This window comes from Heteronotia binoei, chromosome 15, assembly GCF_032191835.1.
Source record: "Heteronotia binoei isolate CCM8104 ecotype False Entrance Well chromosome 15, APGP_CSIRO_Hbin_v1, whole genome shotgun sequence".
NCBI lineage: Eukaryota > Metazoa > Chordata > Lepidosauria > Squamata > Gekkonidae > Heteronotia > Heteronotia binoei.
This window is the reverse complement of record NC_083237.1, coordinates 65628565-65656401: the sequence shown is the minus strand read 5'-3', so window position 1 is coordinate 65656401 and position 27837 is coordinate 65628565. Positions and strand designations below refer to the sequence as shown.

At 51.6% G+C, this 27837-nt stretch overlaps 1 protein-coding gene across 1 annotated transcript in view; it reads right to left on the bottom strand.

Moving 5' to 3' along the window:
* SCN4A (sodium voltage-gated channel alpha subunit 4) overlaps nt 1–27837 on the bottom strand; it is a 97738-nt gene that overhangs the window by 63986 nt on the left and 5915 nt on the right. The window contains exons 4-9 of the mRNA XM_060255861.1: nt 25451–25579; nt 20710–20801; nt 18525–18827; nt 18357–18420; nt 14335–14476; nt 11493–11705 (exon numbers count right to left, since the gene is read on the bottom strand). Of these exons, the coding sequence (XP_060111844.1) occupies nt 11493–11705; nt 14335–14476; nt 18357–18420; nt 18525–18827; nt 20710–20801; nt 25451–25579 (943 nt within the window). The remainder of the gene's footprint in view (nt 1–11492; nt 11706–14334; nt 14477–18356; nt 18421–18524; nt 18828–20709; nt 20802–25450; nt 25580–27837) is intronic.

Sequence of the window (27837 nt, the reverse complement as noted above, 5' to 3'; positions counted from 1 at the left end):
CTCCCCCACAACAGACACCCTGTGAGGTAGATGAAGATATTGGATTTATATCCCGCCTTCCACTCCGAAGAGGCTCAGAGCGGCTCACAATCTCCTTTCCCTTCCTCCCCCACAACAGACACCCTGTGAGGTAGATGATGATATTGAATTTATATCCCACCCTCCACTCCGAAGAGTCTCAGAGCGGCTCACAATCTCCTTTCCCTTCCTCCCCCACAACAGACACCCTGTGAGGTGGGTGGGGCTGGAGAGGGCTCTCACAGCAGCTGCCCTTTCAAGGCCGGAGTCTCAGAGCGGCTCACAATCTCCTTTCCCTTCCTCCCCCACAACAGACACCCTGTGAGGTGGGTGGGGCTGGAGAGGGCTCTCACAGCAGCTGCCCTTTCAAGGACAACCTCTGCCAGAGCTATGGCTGACCCAAGGCCATGCCAGCAGCTGCAAGTGGAGGAGTTGGGAATCAAACCCGGTTCTCCCAGATAAGAGTCCGCACACTTAACCACTACACCAAACTGGCTCTCCACTCAGCACCACTCAGTCATGGGAAGAGAACACGCTTTGTCCAGTAGAATGATATGGGTATTTTAGCAAATGTTAGCAAATTCTAAACCTTTTGTCAATTATTGAATAGCCAGGGCTGGATTAACAATTAGGCTAAGTAGGCACTAGCCTCCAGACCCCCACACCTTTAGGGGTCCCAGGTTGGCTTCCCCCCCTGCTTGCAGCCCTCCCAGCCTGCACATGCAGCCAGCAACTGAGCTGCTCTTTGCCCGACTTGCCTGGTGCGGCTGCTGCTGGCGTTGTCGCCAAGTTTGCCTCTCTCTGCCTTTCCCCCACAGCTTTGTCAAATGGGCTCTCGAGAAGGTGCCTGCAGTGGGGGCCACAGGTTGCGGGGCGGGCACTCTGACTTTGAGATCATTTGTGAGGGGCTCCCAAGATTTTGACTGCCGAGGGCCTCCACGGGGTTTAATCCCGCACTGTGGATAGCGTGCTAAAATATACAGCTGTTCAGTGGGCACTGAAACTAACTGAAGGACCTCTCTTAACTACTGAATAGGGGAATGATGAAAACTCACATGGATTCTGAAAGAAATATCTTTTTCCCAAACCACCAGCAAGGAGGAATTTTAGAACCTTGTCCAAAGTCTTTCCCTGCATGATCTGCATCACAAAGATAGCTGGTTTACTTCAAACAATTGTGTTTTAGAATGTATTCTTTCCAGGGACAAAATCTTTCATATATGCAGAAGCCGCGACCGCCTTCCTTCCCCTTTTCTCCTTAAACCACCCAGTAAAGCCGCTACCAGCTCTGTTAGCAAAACCATGTTCACTACATAAGTTTTGTAACAGAGCCAACAGTAACTCCACAGGGCCATTTTAGAAGAAAATATTGCAGAGAGGAAGGCTGCAGCCCTCTCCCCCCTCTGCACTCAAGTCATGAGAGGAAAAGGGCTTTTGTGAGCTGGGGAGGCACAAAACTCCCACTGAACATCGGATTCGAAGTCCTTGTGTCCTCCACCAACAAGCATAAGGCCTTCGTCAGGTGACATCTATCGCAACAGTAGTTCTTGACAATATTAATCGGTGCAATTTGCCTCAAGCCTAAAGTCCCGTTTCCCCCTCAGCACAACAATAATATCCTCTGTCAGGAAACAGAAAATCTGCATCCAGATCCCGAAAGATTAGAAAGCCCCTCGCCCCCCCATCCAGACACCCTTCTGCAGATGCCTTATGAGCGAGGACACTGTTTGCCCAACCCAAAAATGAGATTTGGAAGGGTGGCTCAGGGTCAGGAAGGCGGAAGCAGCTGGCCAGACACGAAGCTGTTACGGAACATCAGCATGCTGGAGATGCCTTTCCAGCAGAGTTTTTTTTTAAGAACAGAAGAGGACACCCAAGGCCGGAAGAGAGGTTGACATAACAGGTTGGGATCCAGAAAGGGAAAGAGATGTAAAGCTGGTTGCCGGGCAGTGGTCATTCTGAATCCATCTCAGGAAATATGCCTTGAACCTCTTGTGCAAGACGAAGCTTCTTTGTAAGACTCTTTTGGCACTGAGTTGTTTAGGGTTTCAGTCAAATTCTGGCAAGGCAGAAGGAAATGTTCTTAACTTCTCTGAATATGTAATGCCCAAAATCACACAGGTAGGAAGGCTAGGTAGAGACTGTAAGCTTCCTGCATGGCCATCATTCGATACAGGATAGATCTGCAGGGAAGATTTCCCTGCCACCTGGGCTTCTGAACTGTAGTGTCCTTTTTTATGCAGCATCCACACAAAGTTGTCCTCTGTCTGTTTTCTAGGCTTTCTCCACCTCAGGACTTTCCCCCTCAAAACTGGTTTGGTACGAATGCAGTCCAAACACCTCAGCAAGTCCAACTGGACAGGATTGGGGGGGGGGGGTGCTTTCAAAGGTCCCTCCCACAACACCACTGGTTGCCTTTCCTTCATATGAACATATGAAGCTGCCTTATACTGAATCAGACCCTCGGTCCATTGAAGTCAGTATTGTCTACTCAGACTGGCAGCGGCTCTCCAGGGTCTCAAGCTAAGAGAAATTGCCCCCTCATGGCCGGCAATTTCTCTGCCAAAAACCCAAGAACGTTTTGAGGGCTTAAGAAGAAATGAGTAATTGCTACTGGGCTATGCACCGAACTATACTTTATGCTTTACCAGAGTCTTCCTCATGGGGACTTGCAGCCATACAGCAACTCCTGTGTAAAAGTGCAGCAGGGACCACATTTGGATCAGAACCATCATGCAGGGGGAGGAGGAGCTGTTTTCAGGAGCAGAAATGGTCTAGGATCTGCCTCTAGCCCCCTGGAGAGGGCCAAGCATGCACCCAAGTGAGACCTGTAGCTCTGGGATTACAACTGATCTCACAGACTAGGGTTGCCAATCCCCAGGTGGGGGCAGGGGATCCCCCGGTTTGGAGACCCTCCCCCCCCCGCTTCAGGGTTGTCAGAAAGCAGGGGGAGGGGAGGGAAATGTCTGCAGGGAACTCTGTTATTCCCTATGGAGATTTATTCCCATAGAAAATCATGGAGAATTGATCCGCGGGTATCTGGGGCTCTGGGGGGGGCTGATTTTTGGGGTAGAGGCACCAAATTTTCAGTATAGCATCTAGTGCCTCTCCCCAAAGTACCCCCCCCCCCCAGTTTCAAAAAGATTGGACCAGGGGGTCCAATTCTATGAGCCCCAAAAGAAGGTGCCCCTATCCATTATTTCCTATGGAAGGAAGGCATTGAAAAGGTGTGCCGTCCCTTTAAATGTGATGGCCAGAACTCCCTTTGGAGTTCAATTATGCTTGTCACAGCCTTGATCTTGGCTCTACCCCTAATGTCTCCTGGCTCCACCCCCAAAGTTTCCTGGATCCACCCCCAAAGTCCCCAGATATTTCTTGAATTGGACTTGGCAACCCTAACCCAGCCTGTGTGGGAGAGAGTGGAACTCTGGGTGGTCAATTCAGTCAGTGTGAAGGGAGGACGGGCACTTCTTCTATCTGTTCTGTTTAAGCGGCTCAGTGGGGCTTCAGGAAGCAAAAGGGGAGTCTTGCGGACGCCGAGAGATATTTCTGCTGCCAGTAAACAAAGCTGGGAGGCTGAGAAGCTGCGTCACTCCCCAGGAATGAAGCTGCAAAGTGCTGGCTCAGAGCACCATGCTTCAGATTCCAAGGTGGAGAGCCGGCTTTCGGTCTCATCGCAGGCTAATGCCTCATGGCCACAACCATAAAAAGGAAATTAACTCCCTCAAAAGTTTTCTTCTTAATTTCAGCCCATCCTGAAAGTGGGAGGAGGGACAAGTAATCACCACGAAATGGCAAAACAACCCCACCAGCCAGATAAACAGAAGGCATTCAAATACAACGTCCGCCACTGGCACTGGAAATGATACTGCGCCCGCTTAAGCCCGAGTGAACACTAAAAAAGTCTCCCAGCACTTCTGAGATGATGGCCGTGCTCAGAACCAAAGCCTCAGCTTGAGTGGGAGCAGAGAAAGCAGCCTGATGAAGTTTTGGAATGAGGCCTCGGGCCAAAACTGGACAGCAGGCCTTGGAATGCCTCCAGCCGCAAGAGGGAGGGTGATGGAAGGGAATCCAGCTCTTGCCACTCTTCACAGTGTAGCACTGGACTCCAGTTACCTGGCTTGGAGTTCTGTAGGACAAGGAATCTCCAGCCTTGCCCACTTTCAAGATCAGCTAGAAGGAAGGAAGGAGACTGGAGAGCTACTAGTGGGCATCATGTTATTCTGGTGACTCTCCCATTCTTACACACCTCAGCCAAGGCGTGGCTCAGTGGGTGAACTCAGGGTTTGCGGGCAGAGATCTCAGGATCTCCAGTTATAGCATCCCAAGCAGAAGGTGCTGAGAGAGACTCTTCCGTGTCTTAAGAGAGCTACTGAACTTGAAGTACCAACAGATTAAAAAGAGCTTCTTATATTCAGCTACGTTCAACACTGGGCAGGGTTTTAGGTGTGTCAGAGAAGGAATGGGACTTAGCTGGCACTCCAGACTCCTCCATCCAGGCATGGTCTTAGCCGATGGTAAACAGTGGCAGCTGCCCAGGACCTAGGGTTGCCAAGTCCAATTCAAGAAATATCTGGGGACTTTGGGGGTGGAACCAGGAGACATTAGGGGTGGAGCCAAGATCAAGGCTGTGACAAGCATAATTGAGCTCCAAAGGGAGTTCGGGCCATTTAAAGGGACGGCACACCTTTTCAATGCCTTCCTTCCATAGGAAATAGTGAAGGATAGGGACACCTTCTTTTGGGGCTCATAGAATTGGACCCCCTGGTCCAATCTTTTTGAAATTTGGGAGTATTTTGGGGGGAGGCACCAGATGCTATACGGAAAATTTGGTGCCTCTACCCCCCAAAACAGCCCCCCCCAAGCCCCAGATACCCATGGATCAATTCTCCATGATTTTCTATGGGAATAAATCTCCATAGGGAATAACAGAGTTCCCAGCAGACATTCCCCCCCCCCTTTCTGATGACCCAGAAGCGGGGGGGGGGCCTCCAAACCGGGGGATCCCCTGCCCCCACCTGGGGATTGGCAACCCTACCAGGACCCTGTATATGAGGGGTGCCTACCACCCACAGTCCCCTACCAAGAGGAGGGGGAAGATCAGGAGGTGCCCGTCGTTGCTGGCACCTGCTCCGTCTCCAATTCAAGCCACAGCAGCGGGGGCTCCCACCCACCTTGCAGGGAGTAAGGCCCACCCCTTGCTTGGCCCAAATGGGGAGGGGTCATGGTGGCAGCACTGGTTCTGTGGCCCCACCCCTGGACTTCTGCCCAGGATCTCAGAACCCCCCAGGCCCTCTCTGCCTCCATCTCTCAGCACAACATTCCCACTCTCAAGTAAGGTGGCAGCTGCAGATCTCTTAGCCTCACAACCGACGTTCCCTCTAAGCTGCAAAGTCTCGCGAGCAAAAATTCTACTTTGTGGGCCACTGGCATTAAAGTTGTGAGCCACTGCACCAACGCGTGTGCTCTGGGGACATCCTTCCTGAGCTAAGACAAGAATGTATGAGCTAGAGAGGCTAAAAGCCAGTTTGGTGTAGTGGTTAAGTGTGCGGACTCTTATCTGGGAGAACCGAGTTTGATTTCCCACTCCTCCACTTGCACCTGCTGGAATGGCCTTGGGTCAGCCATAGCTCTGGCAGAGGTTGTCCTTGAAAGGGCAGCTGCTGTGAGAGCCCTCTCCAGCCCCACCCACCTCACAGGGTGTCTGTTGTGGGGGAGGAAGGTAAAGGAGATTGTGAGCCGCTCTGAGACTCTTCGGAGTGGAGGGCAGGATATAAATCCAATATCTTCATCTACCTCACAGGGTGTCTGTTGTGGAGGGGGGGAAGGGAAAGGAGATTGTGAGCCGCTCTGAGACTCTTCGGAGTGGAGGGCAGGATATAAATCCAATATCTTCATCTACCTCACAGGGTGTCTGTTGTGGGGGAGGAAGGGAAAGGAGATTGTGAGCCGCTCTGAGACTCTTTGGAGTGGAGGGCGAGATATAAATCCAATATCTCCATTTACCTCACAGGGTGTCTGTTGTGGGGGAGGAAGGGAAAGGAGATTGTGAGCCGCTCTGAGACTCTTCGGAGTGGAGGGCGGGATATAAATCCAATATCTTCTTCTTCTTCTAAAAATCTGTGAGCCAGCCAGCTCACGCTGACTCAACTTAGAGGGCACCCTGCTCACAACTGATCTCGAGGCAAGAGAGGTCAGTTCCCCTGGGAAAAAGGGCCACTTCGGCAGGTGGACTCTGTGGCAATGTACCCCACTGAAGCCCCTCCCCTCCCCAAGCCCCACCCTCCTCAGGCTCCACCCCCAACCTGGTGCTGGGGAGAATTAGCTTCAGGTCAACTGCCCTACACCCCCATCTCAAGGATGCCCTCCTCCCCAAGGGAGACACACACACAACGCAGCTCCCACTTCTTCCCTCCTCGTCCTGGAGGCTGGTCCTCCTGCTGTGTAGCTATTGGGGGTAGGGTGGCCAGACCGTCCCGGGAGCCCGGGAATGTCCCGGTTCTGGCCCCCTATTCCCGCCTCCCGGGCTGGCTATACCGGGACCATTTAGAGGTCCCGGTTTAGCCAGCCCCGGAGGCGGTGGGCCGCGGGCGCCAGCGGGGAAGGCGGCGAGTGAGGGAGGGAGCATCCCTGCGCCTGCGCAGGGCCCCTGCGCACGCGCAGGGACGCTCCCTCCCTCACTCGCTGCCTTCCCCGCCCGCGCGCGGGGCCGGCAGCGGTGGCGGAGGCCTCTCCGCGGCCTCCGCTGGTCGCTGGAAGCCCTCCAGAGTCTCTGGAGGGCCTCCAGGGACCAGCGGAGGCCACGGAGAGGCCGCGGAGCAGCCGGCGGTGGTCCCGGAAGGCCTTCCAGAGCCTCTGGAAGGCCTTCCGGGACCACCGCCGACCAGCGAAGGCCTCTCCGCGGCCTCCGCTGGTCCCTGGAGGCCCTCCAGAGTCTCTGGAGGGCCTCCAGGGACCAGCGGAGGCCGCGGAGCAGCCGGCGCTGGTCCCGGAAGGCCTTCCAGAGCCTCTGGAAGGCCTTCCGGGACCACCGCCGACCAGCGAAGGCCTCTCCGCGGCCTCCGCTGGTCCCTGGAGGCCCTCCAGAGACCAGCGGAGGCCGCGGAGAGGCCGCGGAGCAGCCGGCGCTGGTCCCGGAAGGCCTTCCAGAGCCTCTGGAAGGCCTTCCGGGACCACCGCCGACCAGCGAAGGCCTCTCCGCGGCCTCCGCTGGTCCCTGGAGGCCCTCCAGAGTCTCTGGAGGGCCTCCAGGGACCAGCGGAGAGGCCGCGGAGCAGCCGGCGCTGGTCCCGGAAGGCCTTCCAGAGACTCTGGAGGGCCTTCCGGGACCAGCGCCGACCAGCGAAGGCCTCTCCGCGGCCTCCGCTGGTCGCTGGGGGCCTTCCAGAGTCTCTGGAGGGCCCCCAGCGACCAGCGGAGGCCGCGGAGAGGCCGCGGAGCAGCCGGCGCTGGTCCCTGGAGGCCTCCAGAGGCCAGCGCCGGTAGCGGAGAGGCCCGGCGCTGGTCCCTGGAGGCCTCCAGAGGCCAGCACCGGCAGCTAGCTCCCTCCCTCCCTCGCCGCCTTCCCCGCCCGCGCGCGGGGCCCGGCGGAGGCCAGGGAAGCGAAGGAGAGGCCGCCGCAGGACTCGCCGCCGCCGCAGGACTCGCCGCCGCCCTGGAAGCAGGTAAGGGGGCCGAAAGCGGGGGGCGGCCTTCCTTTCTTCCCTCCCTCCTCCCTTCCTTCCTTCGTTCCTTCCTTCCTTCCTTCCCTCACTCCCTTCCCTTCCTTCCTTCCTTCCCTCCCTCCTCCCTTCCTTCCTTTCTTCCTTCCTTCCTTCCCTTCCTTCCCTCACTCCCTTCCCTTCCTTCCTTCCTTCCCTCCCTCCTCCCTTCCTTCCTTTCTTTCTTCCTTCCTTCCCTCCCTCGCTCCCCCCTTCCTTCCTTCCTTCCTTCCTTCCTTCCTTCCTTCCTTCCTTCCTTCCTTCCTTCCTTCCTTCCTTCCTTCCTTCCTCCCTTCCCTTCCCTTCCCTTCCCTCCCTCCTCCCTTCCTTCCCTCCTTATGTTCTTATGTGACACAGAGTGTTGGACTGGAGGGGCCACTGGCCTGATCCAACAGGGCTTCTCTTATGTTCTTATGTGACACAGAGTGTTGGACTGGAGGGGCCACTGGCCTGATCTAACAGGGCTTCTCTTATGTTCTTATGTGACCAGAGTGGTGGACCGGATGAGCCATTGGTCTGATGCAACAGGGCTTCTCTTATATTTTTATGTGGCACAGAGTGTTGGACTGGAGGGGCCACTGGCCTGATGCAACAGGGCTTCTCTTATATTCTTATGTGGCACAGAGTGTTGGACTGGAGGGGCCACTGGCCTGATGCAACAGGGCTTCTCTTATGTTCTTATGTGACACAGAGTGTTGGACTGGAGGGGCCACTGGCCTGATCTAACAGGGCTTCTCTTATGTTCTTATGTGACCAGAGTGGTGGACTGGATGAGCCATTGGTCTGATGCAACAGGGCTTCTCTTATGTTCTTATGTGACCAGAGTGGTGGGCTGGATGAGCCATTGGTCTGATGCAACAGGGCTTCTCTTATATTTTTATGTGGCACAGAGTGTTGGACTGGAGGGGCCATTGGTCTGATGCAACAGGGCTTCTCTTATATTTTTATGTGGCACAGAGTGTTGGACTGGAGGGGCCACTGGCCTGATGCAACAGGGCTTCTCTTATATTCTTATGTTACACAGAGTGTTGGACTGGAGGGGCCACTGGCCTGATGCAACAGGGCTTCTCTTATGTTCTTATGTGACGCAGAGTGTTGGACTGGATGGGCCACTGGCCTGATCCCACAGGGCTTCTCTTATGTTCTTATGTGACAATACTGACTTTGGTGGACCCAAGCACTGATTCAGTGTAAGGGAGCTTTGCGTTTGTGACTGGAGTAGATAATACTGACTTTGGTGGACCCAAGCACTGATTCAGTGTAAGGGAGCTTTGTGTTTGTGTCTTCTGGTGCAATTTTGTTCTCAGATCCTGTATTTACTTCATCAGTATATGGGATAAGGCACTTTCTCAACTGTGCTGCATAATGCAGCCTATTTATTTTGTCCTGTTGGCTCTGTCTGCACCACCTTCATCACTTTCAGGGTGTGGATCCCCCAGTGGGGTGGTCTCGTGACTCCCTCCGCCGGCTGTTTCTGATAGCCCTGCGCCCCCTCTTTCATTTGATATGTGTCCCGTGCGGGTGCCACCCTCCCGCCGGGAGATGCCGCAAAATGAGCCCCCTTGAGGCTTATGGCGGCAGGGCTCGGGGGAAGCGAGCTAGACTGCTGTTCTTTTGAGGGGTTATAGAGTGTTTCGAGCCCGTCCCTGTGGCATTGGTCCCATCGTTGTGGGGCCCAGGGGGCCGGCGCAGCGGCACGCTGAAGCAGCCTGTCGGTCACTTCCGAGTTCCTGTCCTGCATCTCGACCTGTGTTATGAGTGACAGGCTGCTTCGGCGTGCCGCTGCGCCGGCCCCCTGGGTCCCACAACGATGGGACCGATGCCACAGGGACGGGCTCGAAGCACTTTATAACCCCTCAAAAGAACAGCAGTCTAGCTCGCTTCCCCCGAGCCCTGCCGCCATAAGCCTCAAGGGGGCTCATTTTGCGGCATCTCCCGGCGGGAGGGTGGCACCCGCACGGGACACATATCAAATGAAAGAGGGGGCGCAGGGCTATCAGAAACAGCCAGTGGAGGGAGTCGGGAGACCACCCCACTGGGGGATCCACACCCTGAAAGTGATGAAGGTGGCGCAGATAGAGCCAACAGAGCAAACAGGACAAAATAAATAGGCTGCATTATGCAGCACAGTTGAGAAAGTGCCTTATCCCATATACTGATGAAGTATATACAGGATTTCAGAACAAAATTATTTCCGGCGGTGATATTTGGGGGATTTTTGGGGATGTCACAGGAAGTCACTTCCTGTTTCCGGCAGTGGCATTTGGGGGAAATGATGTCACAGGAAGTGATGTCACTTCCCATTTCCGGCAGGTGACGCGAGGAAGTGATGTCACCGGAAGTGACGTCACTTCCTGTTTCCGGCGGCGCGCGCGCACCCCTACCTTCCCTCCCCCCAACGTGTCCCTGGCTGGCCTTCAGACATTATGGTCACCCTAATTGGGGGTGGAGGAGGGAAGCGATGCTGGTGGCTGCAGCTGCTGCCAGGCTGCACTGGATGCCTCAGAGGCCACAGGTCTGGCTTTGGCATGGTCTGCTCAGGCCCCCCTGGCTGATGGGGAGCGGAAAGACCAGCCTGGAGAAAAAGGAATCTGGGGAAAGGGAAGGAAGCTGGTGGGTGGAGGTTCTCGGGGGCACACTGAATGAGGTACTTTCAATCCCCTTTCAATGCACTTCGCAACTGGATTATTCAGCACGTGCGAAAGAGTGTTCTGGAGGGAACCAGGGTTGCCAACCTCCAGGTGGGACTTGGGCGTTCTCCCAGAATTACCGCTGCTCTTCAGACCACAGAGATCAGTCCCCCTGGGGAAAATGGCTGCTCTGGTGGGTGGGCTTAGAACCCTCTGAGCGCCTTCCCAAGAACTCTGCCTTTGTCAGGCTTCAGCCTCAAATCTGCAGGAACTTCCCAGTCCAGACTTGGCAACCCCAGCGAGGAAGAAGAAGAAGACGACGACTGCAGATTTATACCCGGCCCTTCTCTCTGAATCAGAGACTCAGAGCGGTTTACAATCTCCTATATCTTCTCCCCCCCACAACAGACACCATGTGAGGTAGGTGGGGCTGAGATACCAGCTGCCCTTTCAAGGACAACTCCTACGAGAACTATGGCTGACCCAAGGCCATCCCAGCAGGTGCAAGTGGAGGAGTGGGGAATCAAACCCGGTTCTCCCAGATAGGAGTCTGCACACTTAACCACCACACCAAATTGGCAACCTTGGGGGATAGCAGCAGCAGCAACAAAAGAGTTGGTCTTTATACCCCACCCTTCACTACCCAAAAGAGTCCGGGTGCTCCGCGGCAATTGGTGCGAAATCCGCGCAGATCCTGCGCGGTGAAGAGGGGCGTCGCTGCCGATTAAGGTCAGTGCGAAAACGCCCTAAGAGTGGCTTCCAATTGCCTTCCCTTCCTCTCCCTACAACAGACACCTTGTGAGGGAGGTGGGGCTGAGAGAGCTCTGAGACAACTGGGATAGGTCCAAGGTCACCCAGCTGGCTTCACGGGGAGGAGGAATAGGGAATCAAACCTGGTTCTCCACATTACAGACCACCGCTCTTCACCACTATACCACACTGGCTCATGGTGTTCTACTGATACCAGCCCTGACTCACTGCTATTTGCCCAAACCGTAAACAGACTGTAGGGAAGGTCCATTGTCTCTCCATGGCCTCCAAGAAGGCAGCTGCCCTCTGGATCTCGGGGAAGGGGCCCTGCAGGACAACCTTCACCTTCTGGCTGGGCCTTCAGAGTTTGGGGACCAAACAGGAGGGGACCCACCAGCTTCTGCTGCTCCTCCTGATGCTTCTTCAGCTGCTCCAACATCTGCTGGAACTCTGCTTCTTTCTCCTGCTCCTCCAGCATTGTCGCGTCATTCTGCTCGGCATAGGCCATCGCCACCACAGCCAGGATCAAGTTGATCAGGTAGAAGGAGCCCAAGAAGATGATCACAATGAAGAAGAGCATGTAGGTCTTCCCAGCAGCTCGCAGGGTCTGTGGAGGGGGAAGAAGAGTCACCTGTCACCCTTCTGACCCAGAAGTTGTCAAGCATGGTAAAATTCCATTGATAATTGATTGTCTGATGGTCCTGCCTAAACCTGGTCTGTGAAATGTCATGGTTGACCTGACTCTGTTAGCTTGTTATTCTTTCCCTTCCCCCTGCCCTCTTGCTTTATGGCCTGTAATTAGAAGTAGTGAGAAAGAAACTAAGTAATCAGCACCTTCCCATACATTCTTGTAAGGGAGTACGAGACATCTGGAGAAGCAAGGACGAAGTCCTGATAACAATATGGGAAAGTAGACATTTATGATAGCTTATGTGTGAATGCTACCCCGCAACCCCCTCCCTTGGAATCCTTTTGAAGTAAGCCTTAAAAGTATTGTTTCAATGTATTAGAAGTATTACTCTCAAGAACCTGTTACACCAAAGTATCGGTCTATCAATAAACGTAGTCTTTGTATCAACTTCGACTTGTCATTGAACCCGCATGCTTGACAGAAGTCAGCACTGATGTCCAGTTGCAAGTACTCAGAGGCACTGTGTGTATGCTCAAGGACACGCCTGTCCGCTACTACTGCAAACCTGCTGTGCCATTTATAAACCTGGCCTCTGAGACCAAATCTTTCTAGAGGGACAAACGCAATCCTCCTCGTGCTCAGAAGCATGTATGATCATGGCTGAAAACCCAGAAGTCCAAAGCAAAACTGAGCAGGCATTCCAAGCCAAGTCACCAGGGATCATGGTCCTCTGGAGAGTAGGACACCTCTCAACACACAGAGCCTCTACCCGGAGCTCTGCTTTCTACTGCAGTCTGGGGAAAACAAGAAGCAGAAATTGTTTCTTCCAAGCAGTGAAAAGACACCTTCTCCTCTCTCCCTAGTTCCTGATGTGCCAGAGAGCAGGGCTTCCCAGCCATTTGGCGAAGATGACTCACAAGTCCAAATTTCCTCGGTATGGTGACAAATCAGGACAACTGCAAATGCCCGGGACCCTCTTTCACAGGCTTTGCAACCAATACTCCCTCTAAGCTGCCGAGTCTTGTGAGCAAAATGTTTACTTTGTGAGCTGCTGGCATTAAAGTTGTGAGCTACAGCATAAGTTAGTATGTTCTGGGGCCATTTTTCCTGAGATAAGACAAAAATGTGGGAGCCAGAGGCTCAAAAAAATCTGTGATCTGGCTCACGCTAACTCAGCTTAGAGGGAACATTGTTTGCAACCCACTTTTGGATTGGAGCCCAAAGGCTCAGGGCCAGCCACAGGCAATGGCAGAGCATGCTTATGGGACCCAATTAGGGGGGGCGGGTCTGAACTGGGTTGCCAGTCTCCAACCTCCACATAGTAGCTGGAGATCTTCTGGGATTTCAACTGATCTTCAAGCGACAGAGATCAGTTCATTTGCAGAAAATGGCTGATTTGGAGGGTGGACTCTGTGGCATCTGCTGAGATCCCTCCCTCCTCAAGTCCCACCCTCTCAGGCTCCACCCACCAAATCTCCAGGTATTTCCCAACCAAGAGCTGGCCACCCCCTAGCCAGAATGCGGGGCTCATTCCTAGACATCAACAGTGCAAGAGGTGACTGGAATACCTCCTTGGCCCACACCGCTACTGAATAGGCCCAAGAGAGGACAGCTATGCCTTGCTTGGGGCAACAAAACACCTTGCCATCACCCCCCATCTCCCCCTACAATTGACAGCTGTCGAGGGGCTCATTCTTGTTTCTCGCCGGGCAGTGATACAACTCAACCTGCCCAGCATGCATTCTGCATGAGATGAATATGTGCTAAAGCACGGTCCCCTGTCCCATAATCCTCTGCAACATCCTGGAAGCAGAACTCTGTTGGTTCTGCTTCCAGGGCCCAAACTTTTGCAAACAGTGTGGCTGCTGTCTGCCAAGAATGAAGGCAGTGTTGTTGTCCATGGTTTTTACTATCAGACATCTTTTTCACATCCATTAAGTGCCGGTCGGGTTTCTGGGAGCTTCCACTCGCCCTGCTTTTGCCTGCTTTGCCAGAGAAATGTCTCTAGCATGATTGATTCTGGTTCTCTTTGGAAGAAATCTTTTGAGGATCTTCATCGTGCTCTGGAAGCTGAAAATGGCTGTCTTACTGAACAAACTTGCAAAGTTGTCCTTAGGGTTGCCAACTTCCAGGCAGTGGCTGGGTGTCCTGGGATTACAACTGATCTCCAGGCAACCGAGTCAGTTCACCTGGACCGTTTTCGCACACAGCTTACCTCGCAGTCACAATCCTGTTCCCTCCGCAGCGTCTGTCAGATTTCCCACCCTCTGCGCTGGAGTTACAGGGAGTGCCGTGGCTTTTGCGTAGCAAACGTAAACTGGGTTTTAGCGGTTTACGTTTGCTACGCAAAAGCTGCGGCACTTCCTGTAACTTCGGCGCAGATGGTGGGAAATCCGACCAGACGCTGCGGAGGGAACAAGATTGTGACTGCGAGGTGAGCTGTGTGCGAAAACGGTACTGGAGAAAAGAGCCACTTTGGAAGGTGGACTCTATACAGCATTATACTCCTCTGAAGCCCCCGCCACCACCCAACCCCACCCTCAGATTCCACCTCCAAAATCTCCAGGTATTTCCAGATTCTGAACTGGAAACCCTCTTGCCTTACCAGTTGGAAAAGGTTCTCCCAGTAGTCCTGAGTCATGAGGCGGAAGAGCGCCAAAAAGGCCCAGCTGAAGGTATCGTAGCTCGTGTAGCCATAGTTTGGGTTCCGACCAGCCTTCATGCAGAGGAAGCCCTCTGGGCACTGCCTGCCAGGGATCAGGGAAGGAAAAAGGAATGTCAGCATAGGCCCTCCCTGGCCTTAACTGATGTCAAAGAGAAGTATGCCCAGAATCAGAACCCCAGGGTTGTGGGTGCAGTTTATGATTGATGAGGAAATGGCACTTTCATCTTTAGTATTATTTTTCATATTAAAGTGTGAACCTCAAGTAGGGTTTCCAAACTCCCGATGGAGGCTGGATTTCTTCTAGAATTAAAACTGATCTCTAGTCTGAGTATGCAGCTCGTGGCCACTTTGGAGGCATATCCTGAAAGGCTGAAATCGCTGTGCATGCACGGGACCAAGAAAATCAAAACTTTGCTGCAATCTTTCCCAAAGCTTCAAATCTAAGCAAGTTTGAGAAAGACTGGAGAAAAGCCAGGGAAAACCTGGCACAACTCCACTGCAATGCTGTGGGGAAATTGTTTATTGATGGTGTTATGGTAGAACAGGTGACAGAATGGAAGTTTTTGGGAATTACTATGAAACAGGATCTAACATGGGGGCAAATACTTCAGCTCTAGAGAAAAAGGTCCAGCAACGACTATACTATTTAAGACTCTTAAGATCACAACAACTGTCAGGGAGTCTGCTGGTTGCCTTTTATCGTAGTTCCATTGAGAGCATTATATCTTATTGCCTCTGCGTGTGGTTTGGGAGCTGCACGGAAGCAGAGAGAAGGGTGCTCCAATGGTAAGAGCACAGAAGATTTGTGGATGTTCTCTCCCCTCATTGGTGGATCTGTATAATATGGGATGTAAAAGGAAGATACAAATGATCTTAAAGGACCCTTCACATCCGGGCCACTTGCTATTTGAGATCTCACCGTCGGGCAGACGATATAGAGTGTTGAAGGCTAAGACAAATAGATTCAAGGGCAGCTTCTATCCAAGTGCCGTGGTTAAGCTAAATGCAGGGTTATGAATGGTTATTTGTTTTAGATGTAGGCTAAATGTAGGGTCATGAATGGTTATTTGTTTTAGATGTATTTAAATGGTTTATGTATATGTCTTTTCTTTAGTGTTGATGTGTTGGTATGTTTGTGGAAGAGCACCTCATTTCGTTGCTCTCATTTTCCTTTTTTGAGAACAATGACAATAAATTTATCATATCATATCTTATCATAAATGGGGGGAACCAGTTTCCCACAGCATAGAACTTGGGGCAAAACAATCAGATCCCCCAGATTCTGATCTCTTTAAGTTTGTGATTCCAGAGATCTGGGAATGAAATCCTCTGGCATGTAAAATTCAGCTGCAAAAAGAAGCTGGGGAAGTGGGGTGGACCTGGGCTGCAGTGCTAAGGACTGAAGGGATATCAGCTTAGCTGACTGCTCAAGTCACATAATGTCGTTTGTGTGCGCTGCTAAGAAAAAAAGTTACACACTGGCTGCTTACAGACGGGCAGTTTGAGACGACTCTGAGATGCCTCAGAAGCTGACTAGAAAAACCTGTCCAAACAAGCACATCTGCCGCCCACTCCCATCCTGTACTCATCGCATCCTCTGGCATCCTCAGAGTGGCTCAAAAAGACACCACTTTTAATAATAATAATAATAAATTTGAAGTGGTAGCAAATTTCTGAGCCGCACGCCAGTTGCTACTTCAGCGTCTGGACATGGAAATGCACAAGCAAGGGGCCTTGGTGGTGTGAACCCGCCAATCTGTCTGATGTGGGTGGGATAGGGGCACCTTGTGCTGGAGCGTGTGGACGGTTTGAGATGCTTCTTTTTGAGCCTGCCTAATTTGGGACGCCTCCCATTCACCCCAAACTGCCCATCTGTTAGCAGCCACTGAGACTCTTGCAAAAATTAATGAGAACCCCTTTATTGTAAGGGACACCATTTTAGACAGTAGAGAGAGGACTCTGCTCAAGTTTCTCTGTAGGATGATGGGGAAGATTCCCTGAAAGCAGCACTCTACACATCATGAGTTCAAAAGTGGCGAAATAGCTCTGAATGTAAACGATAAAGATAATGTGTCTCTTCACCCAAAGGGTGATTAACATGTGGAATTCACTGCCACAGGAGGTGGTGGCGGCCACAAGCATGGCCACCTTCAAGAGGGGTTTAGATAAAAATATGGAGCAGAGGTCCATCAGTGGCTATTAGCCACAGTGTGTGTGTGTGTATGTATATATATATACATATACACACACACAAAATTTATATACGGTATATATAAATTTTTTTTGGCCACTGTGTGACACAGAGTGTTGGACTGGATGGGCCATTGGCCTGATCCAACATGGCTTCTATTATGTTCTTATGTGACACAGAGTGTTGGACTGGATGGGCCATTGGCCTGATCCAACATGGCTTCTCTTATGTGACACAGAGTGCTGGACTGGATGGGCCATTGGCCTGATCCAACAGGGCTTCTCTTATGTTCTTCTGTGACACAGAGTGCTGGACTGGATGGGCCATTGGCCTGATCCAACAGGGCTTCTCTTATGTTCTTCTGTGACACAGAGTGTTGGACTGGATGGGCCACTGGCCTGATCCAACAGGGCTTCTCTTATGTTCTTCTGTGACACAGAGTGTTGGACTGGATGGGCCACTGGCCTGATCCAACATGGCTTCTCTTATGTTCTTATGTGACACAGAGTGTTGGACTGGAGGGGCCATTGGCCTGATCCAACATGGCTTCTCTTATGTTCTTCTGTGACACAGAGTGTTGGACTGGATGGGCCACTGGCCTGATCCAACATGGCTTCTCTTATGTTCTTATGTGACACAGAGTGTTGGACTGGATGGGCCACTGGCCTGATCCAACAGGGCTTCTCTTATGTTCTTAGGTGACACAGAGTGTTGGACTGGATGGGCCACTGGCCTGATCCAACATGGCTTCTCTTATGTTCTTAGGTGACACAGAGTGTTGGACTGGATGGGCCACTGGCCTGATCCAACATGGCTTCTCTTATGTTCTTATGTGACACAGAGTGTTGGACTGGATGGGCCATTAGCCTGATCCAACATGGCTTCTCTTCTGTTCTTATGTTTTGTGGGAAAGGAGGCCACATCAGGAGGAATTGTCCCTCAAGCGCTAACCGTAGGGAAACCTTTCCCAGAGGAGGAGTGGGGGGAGCAGCAGAAAAGCTTCAATTCAAGTTAAGGGGCAACCAATAAATAAATATTTTATATCATCGCCACGAGGCACAATAAGTGATAAACGGGGTATTGATTCCAGAGCTAGTTCACAAATGTGTGGTGACTGGAATTTTTCTGAAATGACAGATGAACAAAAGAAAGAAAAAATTAAATGCTGCAGATGGAAATGCCACCTGGACTGAGGGCATGGGCTGTGGGACAATAAAATGCAAACTGCCCAGTGGTGAAATAACCTTGTCTCTTTAAGAGCATTGGCAAACAGAGGAATGCTCGCCTCTTTGAGAAAGATGTTTTATCAGGCAGAGAGGCAAATTAATAGCGACTGGGATCGTGAACCACGATTTGCATTCTCTTGAAGCTTCTACGCAGAAAGCGTACTTTGCAAAGCAAGGCAATCACAAACATTGCACCAGGTTAGCACGCAGGGACAGTTATGCAATCAGTAAATCTGAGGGCCATTTCCAAACCAAAAATTGACACTTAAATTGCATTTTCCCCAGAGCTAAAAGCAGGCAATTGTCAAAAGCTGGTTGTTTTTACAGTTAAAGGATTCATCAGAAGATCTGATTAACGTAACATCTGCCTTGGCCTGGGATCCTGTGTTCCACCCCCACACTGGCACTGCCCTCCTTTAAGTTAATCAAGAAGATCCAAATGAATAGTTGGGAGGGAGGCAAGTATGGGCCACGTTCCCTCTGCAACTATGGCCCCCTCCTCATCCCAAAGCTGGGAGGCCACCGTCCACACAGACCTCACTCACCCAGCGTCAGAACTGTTCCCACAGAGCAGAGCATCCAAGGCACCATCCAGGAAGTAGAAATTGGCTTCATAAGAAAGAAAGAAAATTTGCAAGTTTAGACTTTGGAATGATGGCCAGAGAGCAGCTGACAAGAAGAAGTGCTTTGCCGTGGAAGTTCTCGGGCATTACCTTCATCATTGATGTACTCGTTCCAGTCAAAAGTGCCGTTGACAGTCATGTTGCTAAGCAGAGTTGCATTTGCCAATGTGCCGAAGGTCCCGTTACCAAAGGGATCGCTATCAAATCCAAAGGCATCTTCTTGAAAAGTGTCATTGATAGGGGGTGGCCACCGGACACACTTTTGCCTCAGGTTCCCCATAAACAGCTGCAGGCCAATGAGGGCAAAGACGGCCAAGCAGAATACGGTGAGGATCATGACATCCGAAAGCTTCTTCACCGACTGGATCAAGGCGCCCACAATGGTTTTCAGTCCTGGGTTGTGGGGGAGAACAGGCATTGAGGCACGCTTGATCTTAGCCAAAGGCTGAGGAGTGATTGCAGGCATTGATGTTGTTGCCAGCAACAAGACAAGGCTTCGGACAGTTTGCATTTTTTACATTTCCAGCCACGACTTCTAAAAAACTTTGGCTAGTTTTTTTAAAAGGAAGGGAGGAACAATATTTCGAATTAAACATTGGTCACAGCTGCCCCATTAACTGGTTTTGGGAGCCCAGTCACTTCTCCTTGGTTATTTGAATATTCCTTTCCCAGTTCTCAAGGCGACATACAGTTTAATTTAAAAATACTGACATTGCATCCATCAAAACCCAGGGGTCTTTTAAAACTCACCAGATGTGAATACTGATCGATGCTCAGAAATAACTTCCTTTCCCCTGTGTGCTTCTCAAAGGCTCCCCGATAACCTCAGCGCGAGTGGTTTTTAAAAGGGCCCTACAGAGCGGAATGCTAAATTTCTTAATGTTAATTTCTAAATCTTGGACTTCGATTTTGAAAATGTTTTCAATTTGTGCATTTTTTGGATTTTTAAAAAAATATCTGCCATTTTCACTTCATACATTCGGATTCCCCTTCCAGAAGAAATATTTGGATTGCTTAAATGTTTTCTACTCTGCCTGGATAGCCTGATCTCATCAGAGCTTGGAAGCTCACCAGGGTCAGTATTTGGATGGAAGACCACCACAGAATACCAAAGAAGAAGAAGAAGAAGAAGATATTGGATTTATATCCCGCCCTCCACTCCGAAGAGTCTCAGAACGGCTCACAATCTCCTTTACCTTCCTCCCCCACAACAAACACCCTGTGAGGTGGGTGGAACTGAGAGGACTCTCACAGCAGCTGCCCTTTCAAGGACAACCTCTGACAGAGCTCTGGCTGACCCAAGGCCATTCCCAGCAGGTGCAAGTGGAGGAGTGGGGAATCCAACCCAGTTCTCCCAGATAAGAGCTATGGCTGACCCAAGGCCATTCCAGCAGCTGCAAGTGGAGGAGGGGGGAATCAAACCCGGTTCTCCCAGATAAGAGAGCTGTGGCTGACCAAAGGCCATTCCAGCAGCTGCAAGTTGGAGGGGCGGGGAATCAAACCCGGTTCTCCCAGATAAGAGAGCTCTGGCTGACCCAAGGCCATTCTAGCAGCTGCAACGGGAGGAGTGGGGAATCCAACCCGGATCTCCCAGATAAGAGATCTATGGGTGACCCAAGGCCATGCTAGCAGGTGCAAGTGGAGGAGTGGGGAATCAAACCCGGTTCTCCCAGATAAGAGTCCGCACACTTAACCACTACACCAAACTGGCTCTCCAGGGCCATGATGTGGAGGCAGTGATGGCAAACCACCTCTGAAACATCTCTTGCCTTGAAAACCCAATCAGGGGCTGCCTTAAGTCATCTGTGACTTGATGAGAGAGAGAGAGAGAGAGAGAGAGAGAGACCAATTTCCCACTTGCCGTACGCCGCTCTCACGCTCCTCTTCTGTCCGATTTCACACTATCTTCCCCAGGGCTGCAACTAGTGTTGCCTTTTTTGCACGGCAAACAGAAACTGGATTTTAGAGGTTTCTATTTGCCGCACGAAAAAGGCAATGCTAGTTGCAGCCCCGGGGCAGATAGTGTGAAATTGGAATGAAGCCCCACTGAGAAGAGGAGTGTGAGAGTGGCATAAGGCGAGTGGGGAATCTGTCACAGAGAGAGAGAGAGAGAGAGAGAGAGAGAGAGAGAGAGAGAGAGAGAGAGAGAGGAATTGGAACAAAATGCAAATCAAATCTTAACTTCAAGGCCTCTACAATCAAAGGATCCAGATAAGCAGCAACCATAGCAGGCACACCTACAAACAAAGACTCCACAAAAACTCCATCTGCTTACCTGGAATAACCGTGATGGTTTTCAGTGCCCGGAGAACACGGAATGTCCGTAGAGCCGAGACGTTGCCCAAATCCACAAACTCCGTGACGTAACTAGAAAAACAGCGGGTGAGGGAGCTATCAATTAAGAGGCAAGACACAACAGCTATCAAGGTATCTTGACTTTTCACAAATATGGAAGTACAAGTCTGAAGCTGGAGCAGCCGTGGGTGAAGGCAGCCTGGTGTTCAAACCTGGATTTGCTCCAGCCACTTTTCTCCCTTTCTCACAATACAAGAACTCGTGGGCATTCGATGAAATTGCTGAGCAGTCGGGTTAGAACGGATAAAAGGAGGTACTTCTTCACCCAAAGGGTGATTAACATGTGGAATTCACTGCCACAGGAGGTGGCGGCGGCTACAAGCATAGCCACCTTCAAGAGGGGGTTAGATAAAAATATGGAGCACAGGTCCATCAGTGGCTATTAGCCACAGTGTGTATATATATGTATACATTTGCCCATACATTATATATATAAATTATTGGCCACTGTGTGACACAGAGTGCTGGACTGGATGAGCCAATGGCCTGATCCAAAATGGCTTCTCTTATGTTCTTAAGTGACACAGAGTGTTGGACTGGATGGGCCATTGGCCTGATCCAACATGGCTTCTCTTATTTTCTTATGTGACACAGAGTGTTGGACTGGATGGGCCCTTGGCCTGATCCAACATGGCTTCTCTTATGTGACACAGAGTGTTGGACTGGATGGGCCATTGGCCTGATCCAACATGGCTTCTCATGTTCTTATGTGACACAGAGTGTTGGGACTGGATGGGCCATTGGCCTGATCCAACATGGCTTCTCTTTTGTTCTTATGTGACACAGAGTGTTGGACTGGATGGGCCTTTGGCCTGATCCAACTTGGCTTCTCTTATGTTCTTATGTGACACAGAGTGTTGGACTGGATGGGCCATTGGCTGATCCAACATGGCTTCTCATGTTCTTATGTGACACAGAGTGTTGGACTGGATGGGCCATTGGCCTGATCCAACATGGCTTCTCATGTTCTTATGTGACACAGAGTGTTGGACTGGATGGGCCATTGGCCTGATCCAACAGGGCTTCTCTTATGTTCTTCTGTGACACAGAGTGTTGGACTATTTGGGCCATTGGCCTGATCCAACAGGGCTTCTCTTCTGTTCTTATGTGACACAGAGTGTTGGACTGGATGGGCCATTGGCCTGATCCAACATGGCTTCTCTTATGTTCTTCTGTGACACAGAGTGTTGGACTGGATGGGCCATTGGCCTGATCCAACAGGGCTTCTCTTATGTGACACAGTGTTGGACTGGATGGGCCATTGGCCTGATCCAACAGGGCTTCTCTTATGTTCTTAGCCACGTAGTTCCTGTCCCTCCTTAGCAGCAAAAGGAGAGCAGAAGGCTGCCTGCCCTGTCCTGCCCTGAGGTTGACCTCCCCACAGCCTCTTCCCTGGAGCTTTCCTGTGAGTTGAACTTGCCTCCAAAAACCACATCTTTTTTTTGTTAAAAACCCACTTTTCCCATTTGATTGAGAGAGAGAGACGTGCTCCACCACATCTGATTTAGTCGTCTCTCAAGATGCTCAGAGATAATGAAAGGGGAATGAACCACCTTTAACCACTTCTTTGGGTTGGCTGAAAGCATACTGAGAATCACACACATCTCCTCATGCTTCCCCAAGTGGTTTGACTTCCCTTGGTTAGTTTTCTTCTGAGTAAGGGCAATCTTTATGATTCTGGAGCCCTGGGCAAATGTCTAGGATGGGTCTTAGAACTACTGCCACTCCTCACCTTGCACAGGGGCCAAGCAAGAGGCAGCCCTCCCCTCACCCTGTGTGAGGCAGGAGGGAGCCACTGCCAGAAACCAGATGCCCAAACCCCTGAGGGAGCAGGTACAAGCAGCCACTGTTGAGCCCCCTCCCCACAGCAGCTGCCCCTGTTACCATGGGCTAAGAACACCTCTGCTTTGGAAGGGAGAACATTGGGGGGTGAGGGCATGTGACGGCTCTGAGACAACCTTCTTATTTACAAATATCCAGGGAGACTTGGCATTGTGTGGGGCCAGAAGGCTATGCCCCATCCACAGCAAAATCTACAGGCCTACCTAGGTGTTATAGGGACTATGTGGTTGCCACCAATCCACAATATTCTTTACCTGTACAGATAGACAAGGCCTTAACCTGTCTCAGGTCACATCTGTTTAAGGTCACTTTATACAAAGAGTGAGTCAAATGTGGAACTAGATGCCAGAGGATGTAGTGACGGCCACAGGAAAAAACAGCTTTCAAAGGGTTTGTAGAATCTTTCGGGATCAAGTGCCGTGTTCTACTGGAGAAAGTTTTCCTTCCAGACGTTTCATTCTCAGCTGCGGAGAACATCCTCAGTGGCGTTGCAGCTGGAGCAGGCGCTCAGACCTTCTTGGCTGCTGTGCATTGAGTGAAGAGCCAAGAAGGTCTGAGCGCCTGCTCCGGCTGCAACGCCACTGAGGATGTTCTCTGCAGCTGAGAACGAAACGTCTAAAGGAAAACTTTCTCCAGTAGAACACGGCACTTGATCCCGAAAGATTCTACAAACCCTAATGATGTTACCAGCCGTGAAAACCTGAAATCTTTGATAGCTTTCAAAGGGTTTAGAGAGATTTATGGAGGAAAAGTCTATCAATGGCTATTAGCGGTGGTGACTGAAGGGAAACTCTGCCTTCAGAGGCAGTAAATTTCTTAATCCCAGGGCCAGGAGGCAACATCAATGGAAAGCCTCAGCCTCTATGCCCTGTTGTTGGCCCTCCGGAGGAACTGGTTGGCCACTGTGTGAGACAGGATGTAGGACTAGATGGACCCTCACTGGTCTGACCCAGCAGGGCTCTTCTGATGTTCTTCTCAGGGGAAGGCCTTGGCCTCTCTGCCCTGTTGTTGGCCCTCCAGAGGAACTGGTTGGCCACTGTGTGAGACAGGAGGCTGGACTAGATGGACCCTCGCTGGTCTGATCCAGCAGGGCTCTTCTCATGTTCTTCTCAGGGGAAGGTGTCAGCCTCTCTGCCCTGTTGTTGGCACTCCAGAGAACTGGTTGGCACTGTGTGAGACAGGAGGCTGGACTAGATGGACCCTCACTGGTCTGACCCAGCAGGGCTCTTCTGGTGCTCTTCTCAGGGGAAGGCCTCAGTCTCTCTGCCCTGTTGTTGGCCCTCCAGAGGAACTGGTTGGCCACTGTGTGAGACAGGAGGCTGGACTAGATGGACCCTCCCTGGTCTGATCCAGCAGGGCTCTTCTGATGTTCTTCTCAGGGGAAGGCGTCAGCCTCTCTGCCCTGTTGTTGGCCCTCCAGAGGAACTGGTTGGCCACTGTGTGAGACAGGAGGCTGGACTAGATGGACCCTCCCTGGTCTGATCCAGCAGGGCTCTTCTGATGTTCTTCTCAAGGGAAGGCCTCAGCCTCTCTGCCCTGTTGTTGGCCCTCCAGAGGAACTGGTTGGCCACTGCGTGAGACAGGATGTAGGACTAGATGGACCCTCACTGGTCTGATCCAGCAGGGCTCTTCCTATGTTATTCTATTATTATCTGTTCAGGTTTACTTTGGGGGAGGGATGGGCCAGAAAAACAGTTTCATCGGCTGCCATGAACACATAAGTTATGGTTGCCAGCCTACAGGTGGGGCCTCCTGGAATTCCAACCAATCCCTGGACCACAAAGATTAGTTCCCTTGGAGAAAATGGCAGTTTTGGATAGTGGACTCTGGCAATATATTCCACTGAGATCCTGCCTTCCCAAACTCTGCCCCTCCCCCAAAGACCACCTCCAGATCTCCAGGACATTCCCAACCGAGAGCCAGCCAGTGTCTCTGGTCTTGGCACAGAAGTGTAACCTGAACCCTCTCAGACACAGTGTCCTATCCCATCTAAAGCGGTGTGACTCAAACCACTTTAGATGGGATAAACTGAATAAACCATATAACAGTAAGGGAGCTTGCAGCCCAGGCTGCAGCTACCTTGGCCCCCACCCTGGGATAGGGTTGCGAAGTCCAACCCCAGAAATATCTGGGGACTTTGGGGGTGGAGCCAGGAGACACTGGGGTGGAGCTAGGGGGGAGGGGGGGAAACGGCGCCAGGGAGCGTGGTGAGCTGCCCCGTCTCGGAGCGGGCGACGCTGCTGCACAGCTGCCACCTCTTCTCCGCTCGCCGTGGCTGCTCCTCCGAGATGGGCTCAGGCAGAGCCCATTTCAGAGGAGCAGCCACGGCGAGCGGAGAAGAGGTGGCAGCGGCGCGGCGGCCTTGCCCGCTCTGCCTCTGGGGTGGAATCGGAGGGGGGGTGGAGGCGGGCTGGGGGCGTGGCGAGCCGCGAGTCCGGGTCCTAGAAGGGCCCGGATTCGCGGCTCGCCATGCTCCTGGCCTGCCTCCGCCCTTCCCTTCTCTGGTTTTGCCTGCGCTGCTGCCGCCTCTTGGCTGCTCCTCCGAGATGGGCTCAGCCTGGGCCCATCTCGGAGGAGCAGCTGCGGTGGGCGGGGAGGGGGCGGCAGCAGCGCGGCGGCCTCGTCCGCTCTGGGATGGGGCGGCTCGCCATGCTCCCCGGCGCCGTTTCCCCCCTCCGCCCGCTTCCAGTTTTTTGGGGAGCGGGGGAAGAGGGTGGAAATCCTGGGGTCCTCTGCCTGGGCGGGAGGGTTGGGAAGCCTACCCCGGGAAAATGCAGCCCCCCCCCTTCGGCTGTTTCTGAACCTGGAGCCCAACATACGCCATAACGATGACACTGAAATCCAGCCAATTCCATGGATCTCGTAGGAATGTAAAGTTGTCTATACAGAATCCTCGAGCAAATATCTTGATCAGGGACTCAAAGGTGTAGATGCCTGTAAAAGTATACCTGCACGCAGGGAAAGAGTCGGAAGGGAGGAAAGACAGAAATCATCACAACGCGTGAAAGGTTTATTTTAGAACATTGCATTTCAACTTGCCAGAATGAATATTTATTTTATTTGTTTCACTTTAAATCCCTCCAGCCATAGGTTGGTGGGGTTACGGATAAAACAGAAATCAATCAAACGATAAATACGAAGATCATGTGAAAACATATGCAACAAATCTAGCAACAGCTTCCAGCCAGACCACATCATAGCACCATAGAATGGTTTTAAAGCTGATATACGTAAATTATGGTTTTATATGTTTTATTGGATTGATTGTATTTTATGATGTTGTAAGCCGCCCTGAGTCCGCTTGCGGAGAGGGCGGGATATAAATTGAAAGTAATAAATAAATAAATCATGTGAAAAGAACCAGGGCTTTTTTTGGTAGAAAAAGCCCAGCAGGGGCTCATTTGCATATTAGGCCACAACCCCCTGACACCAACCCAGCTGGAACTGCCTTCCTGCTCAAAAAAAGCCCTGAAAACAACAGTGTCAGAATAATGTAATTACTAGAGCACTGAACACCAGAATTGACAAGAGAACCCAGGATATTACATCTAGCTTCAATAGACAAAGGAGGGACGGGATGGTGGCTCAGTGGTAGAGCATCTGCTTGGGAAGCAGAAGGTCCCAGGTTCAACCCCTGGCATCTCCAAAAAAGGGTCCAGGCAAATAGGTGTGAAAAACCTCAGCTTGAGACCCTGGAGAGCCGCTGCCAGTCTGAGAAGACAATACTGACTTGGATGGACCCAGGGTCTGATTCAGTAGAAGGCAGCTTCATATGTTCAGTTATTAGGGGAGGGACAGTGGCTCAGTGGTAGAGCATCTGCTTGGGAAGCAGAAGGTCCCAGGTTCAATCCCTGGCATCTCCAAAAAAGGGTCCAGGCAAATAGGTGTGAAAAACCTCAGCTTGAGACCCTGGAGAGCCGCTGCCAGTCTGAGAAGACAATACTGACTTTGATGGACGAAGGAGGGTCTGATTCAGTAGAAGGCAGCTTCATATGTTCAGTTATTAGGGGAGGGATGGTGGCTCAGTGGTAGAGCATCTGCTTGGGAAGCAGAAGGTCCCAGGTTCAATCCCCGGCATCTCCAAAAAAGGGTCCAGGCAAATAGGTGTGAAAAACCTCAGCTTGAGACCCTGGAGAGCCGCTGCCAGTCTGAGAAGACAATACTGACTTTGATGGACGAAGGAGGGTCTGATTCAGTAGAAGGCAGCTTCATATGTTCAGTTATTAGGGGAGGGATGGTGGCTCAGTGGTAGAGCATCTGCTTGGGAAGCAGAAGGTCCCAGGTTCAATCCCCGGCATCTCCAAAAAAGGGTCCAGGCAAATAGGTGTGAAAAACCTCAGCTGAAGACCCTGGAGAGCCGCTGCCAGTCTGAGAAGACAATACTGACTTTGATGGACCAAATTCATCAGTAGAAGGCAGCTTCATATGTTCATATGTTCAAAGGACAGTGTAACTGCAGCCAATGTTTTGCATAATTCTCCTCCCCCCTTGACAATGTTTGCTTGCTAAGCTTAGACCCTGGATGAAAAATATTTCTCTGTGTTTCTTGAATTGCTTTGTGAGGGCTTGGTTCTTCTGCTGGCCTAGTCATGTGCTGTGAGATGGATCATGCAGTGCTCTCTAGGGTTCCCAGCCTCCTGGTTTGGGGGCCTCCAACCCACTGGCATAGAGCTGGCTGGTGGAGGGATCCCCGCCCTCGAAAAACTCCATCAACGCCCAACATGCCCAGCATATTGATGTCACCTGGAAGTGACATCATTGCGCCAGACACATTGCATGCAGGATACTCTAGCATGTGGGTAAAAATTCTATGGCACCATAGAGTTTTTAACCCAAATGCTAGAGCAGGGTGTCAAACTCATTTGTTAGGAGGGCCGGATCTGACAAAAATGGAACTTTGTGGGGCCGAGCTATGCATGTCCTAAAATGTAACGCCAGATAGAGGAGATATAGACTTTATGGACACAGGCAAACACAATTAAAGAAGAAGAAGAAGAAGATATTGGATTTATATCCCGCCCTCCACTCCGAAGAGTCTCAGAGCGGCTCACAATCTCCTTTCCCTTCCCGCCCCCCACAACAGACACCCTGTGAGGTAGACGAAGATATTGGATTTATATCCCGCCCTCTACTCCGAAGAGTCTCAGAGCGGCTCACAATCTCCTTCCCCTTCCTCCCCCACAACAGACGCCCTGTGAGGTAGATG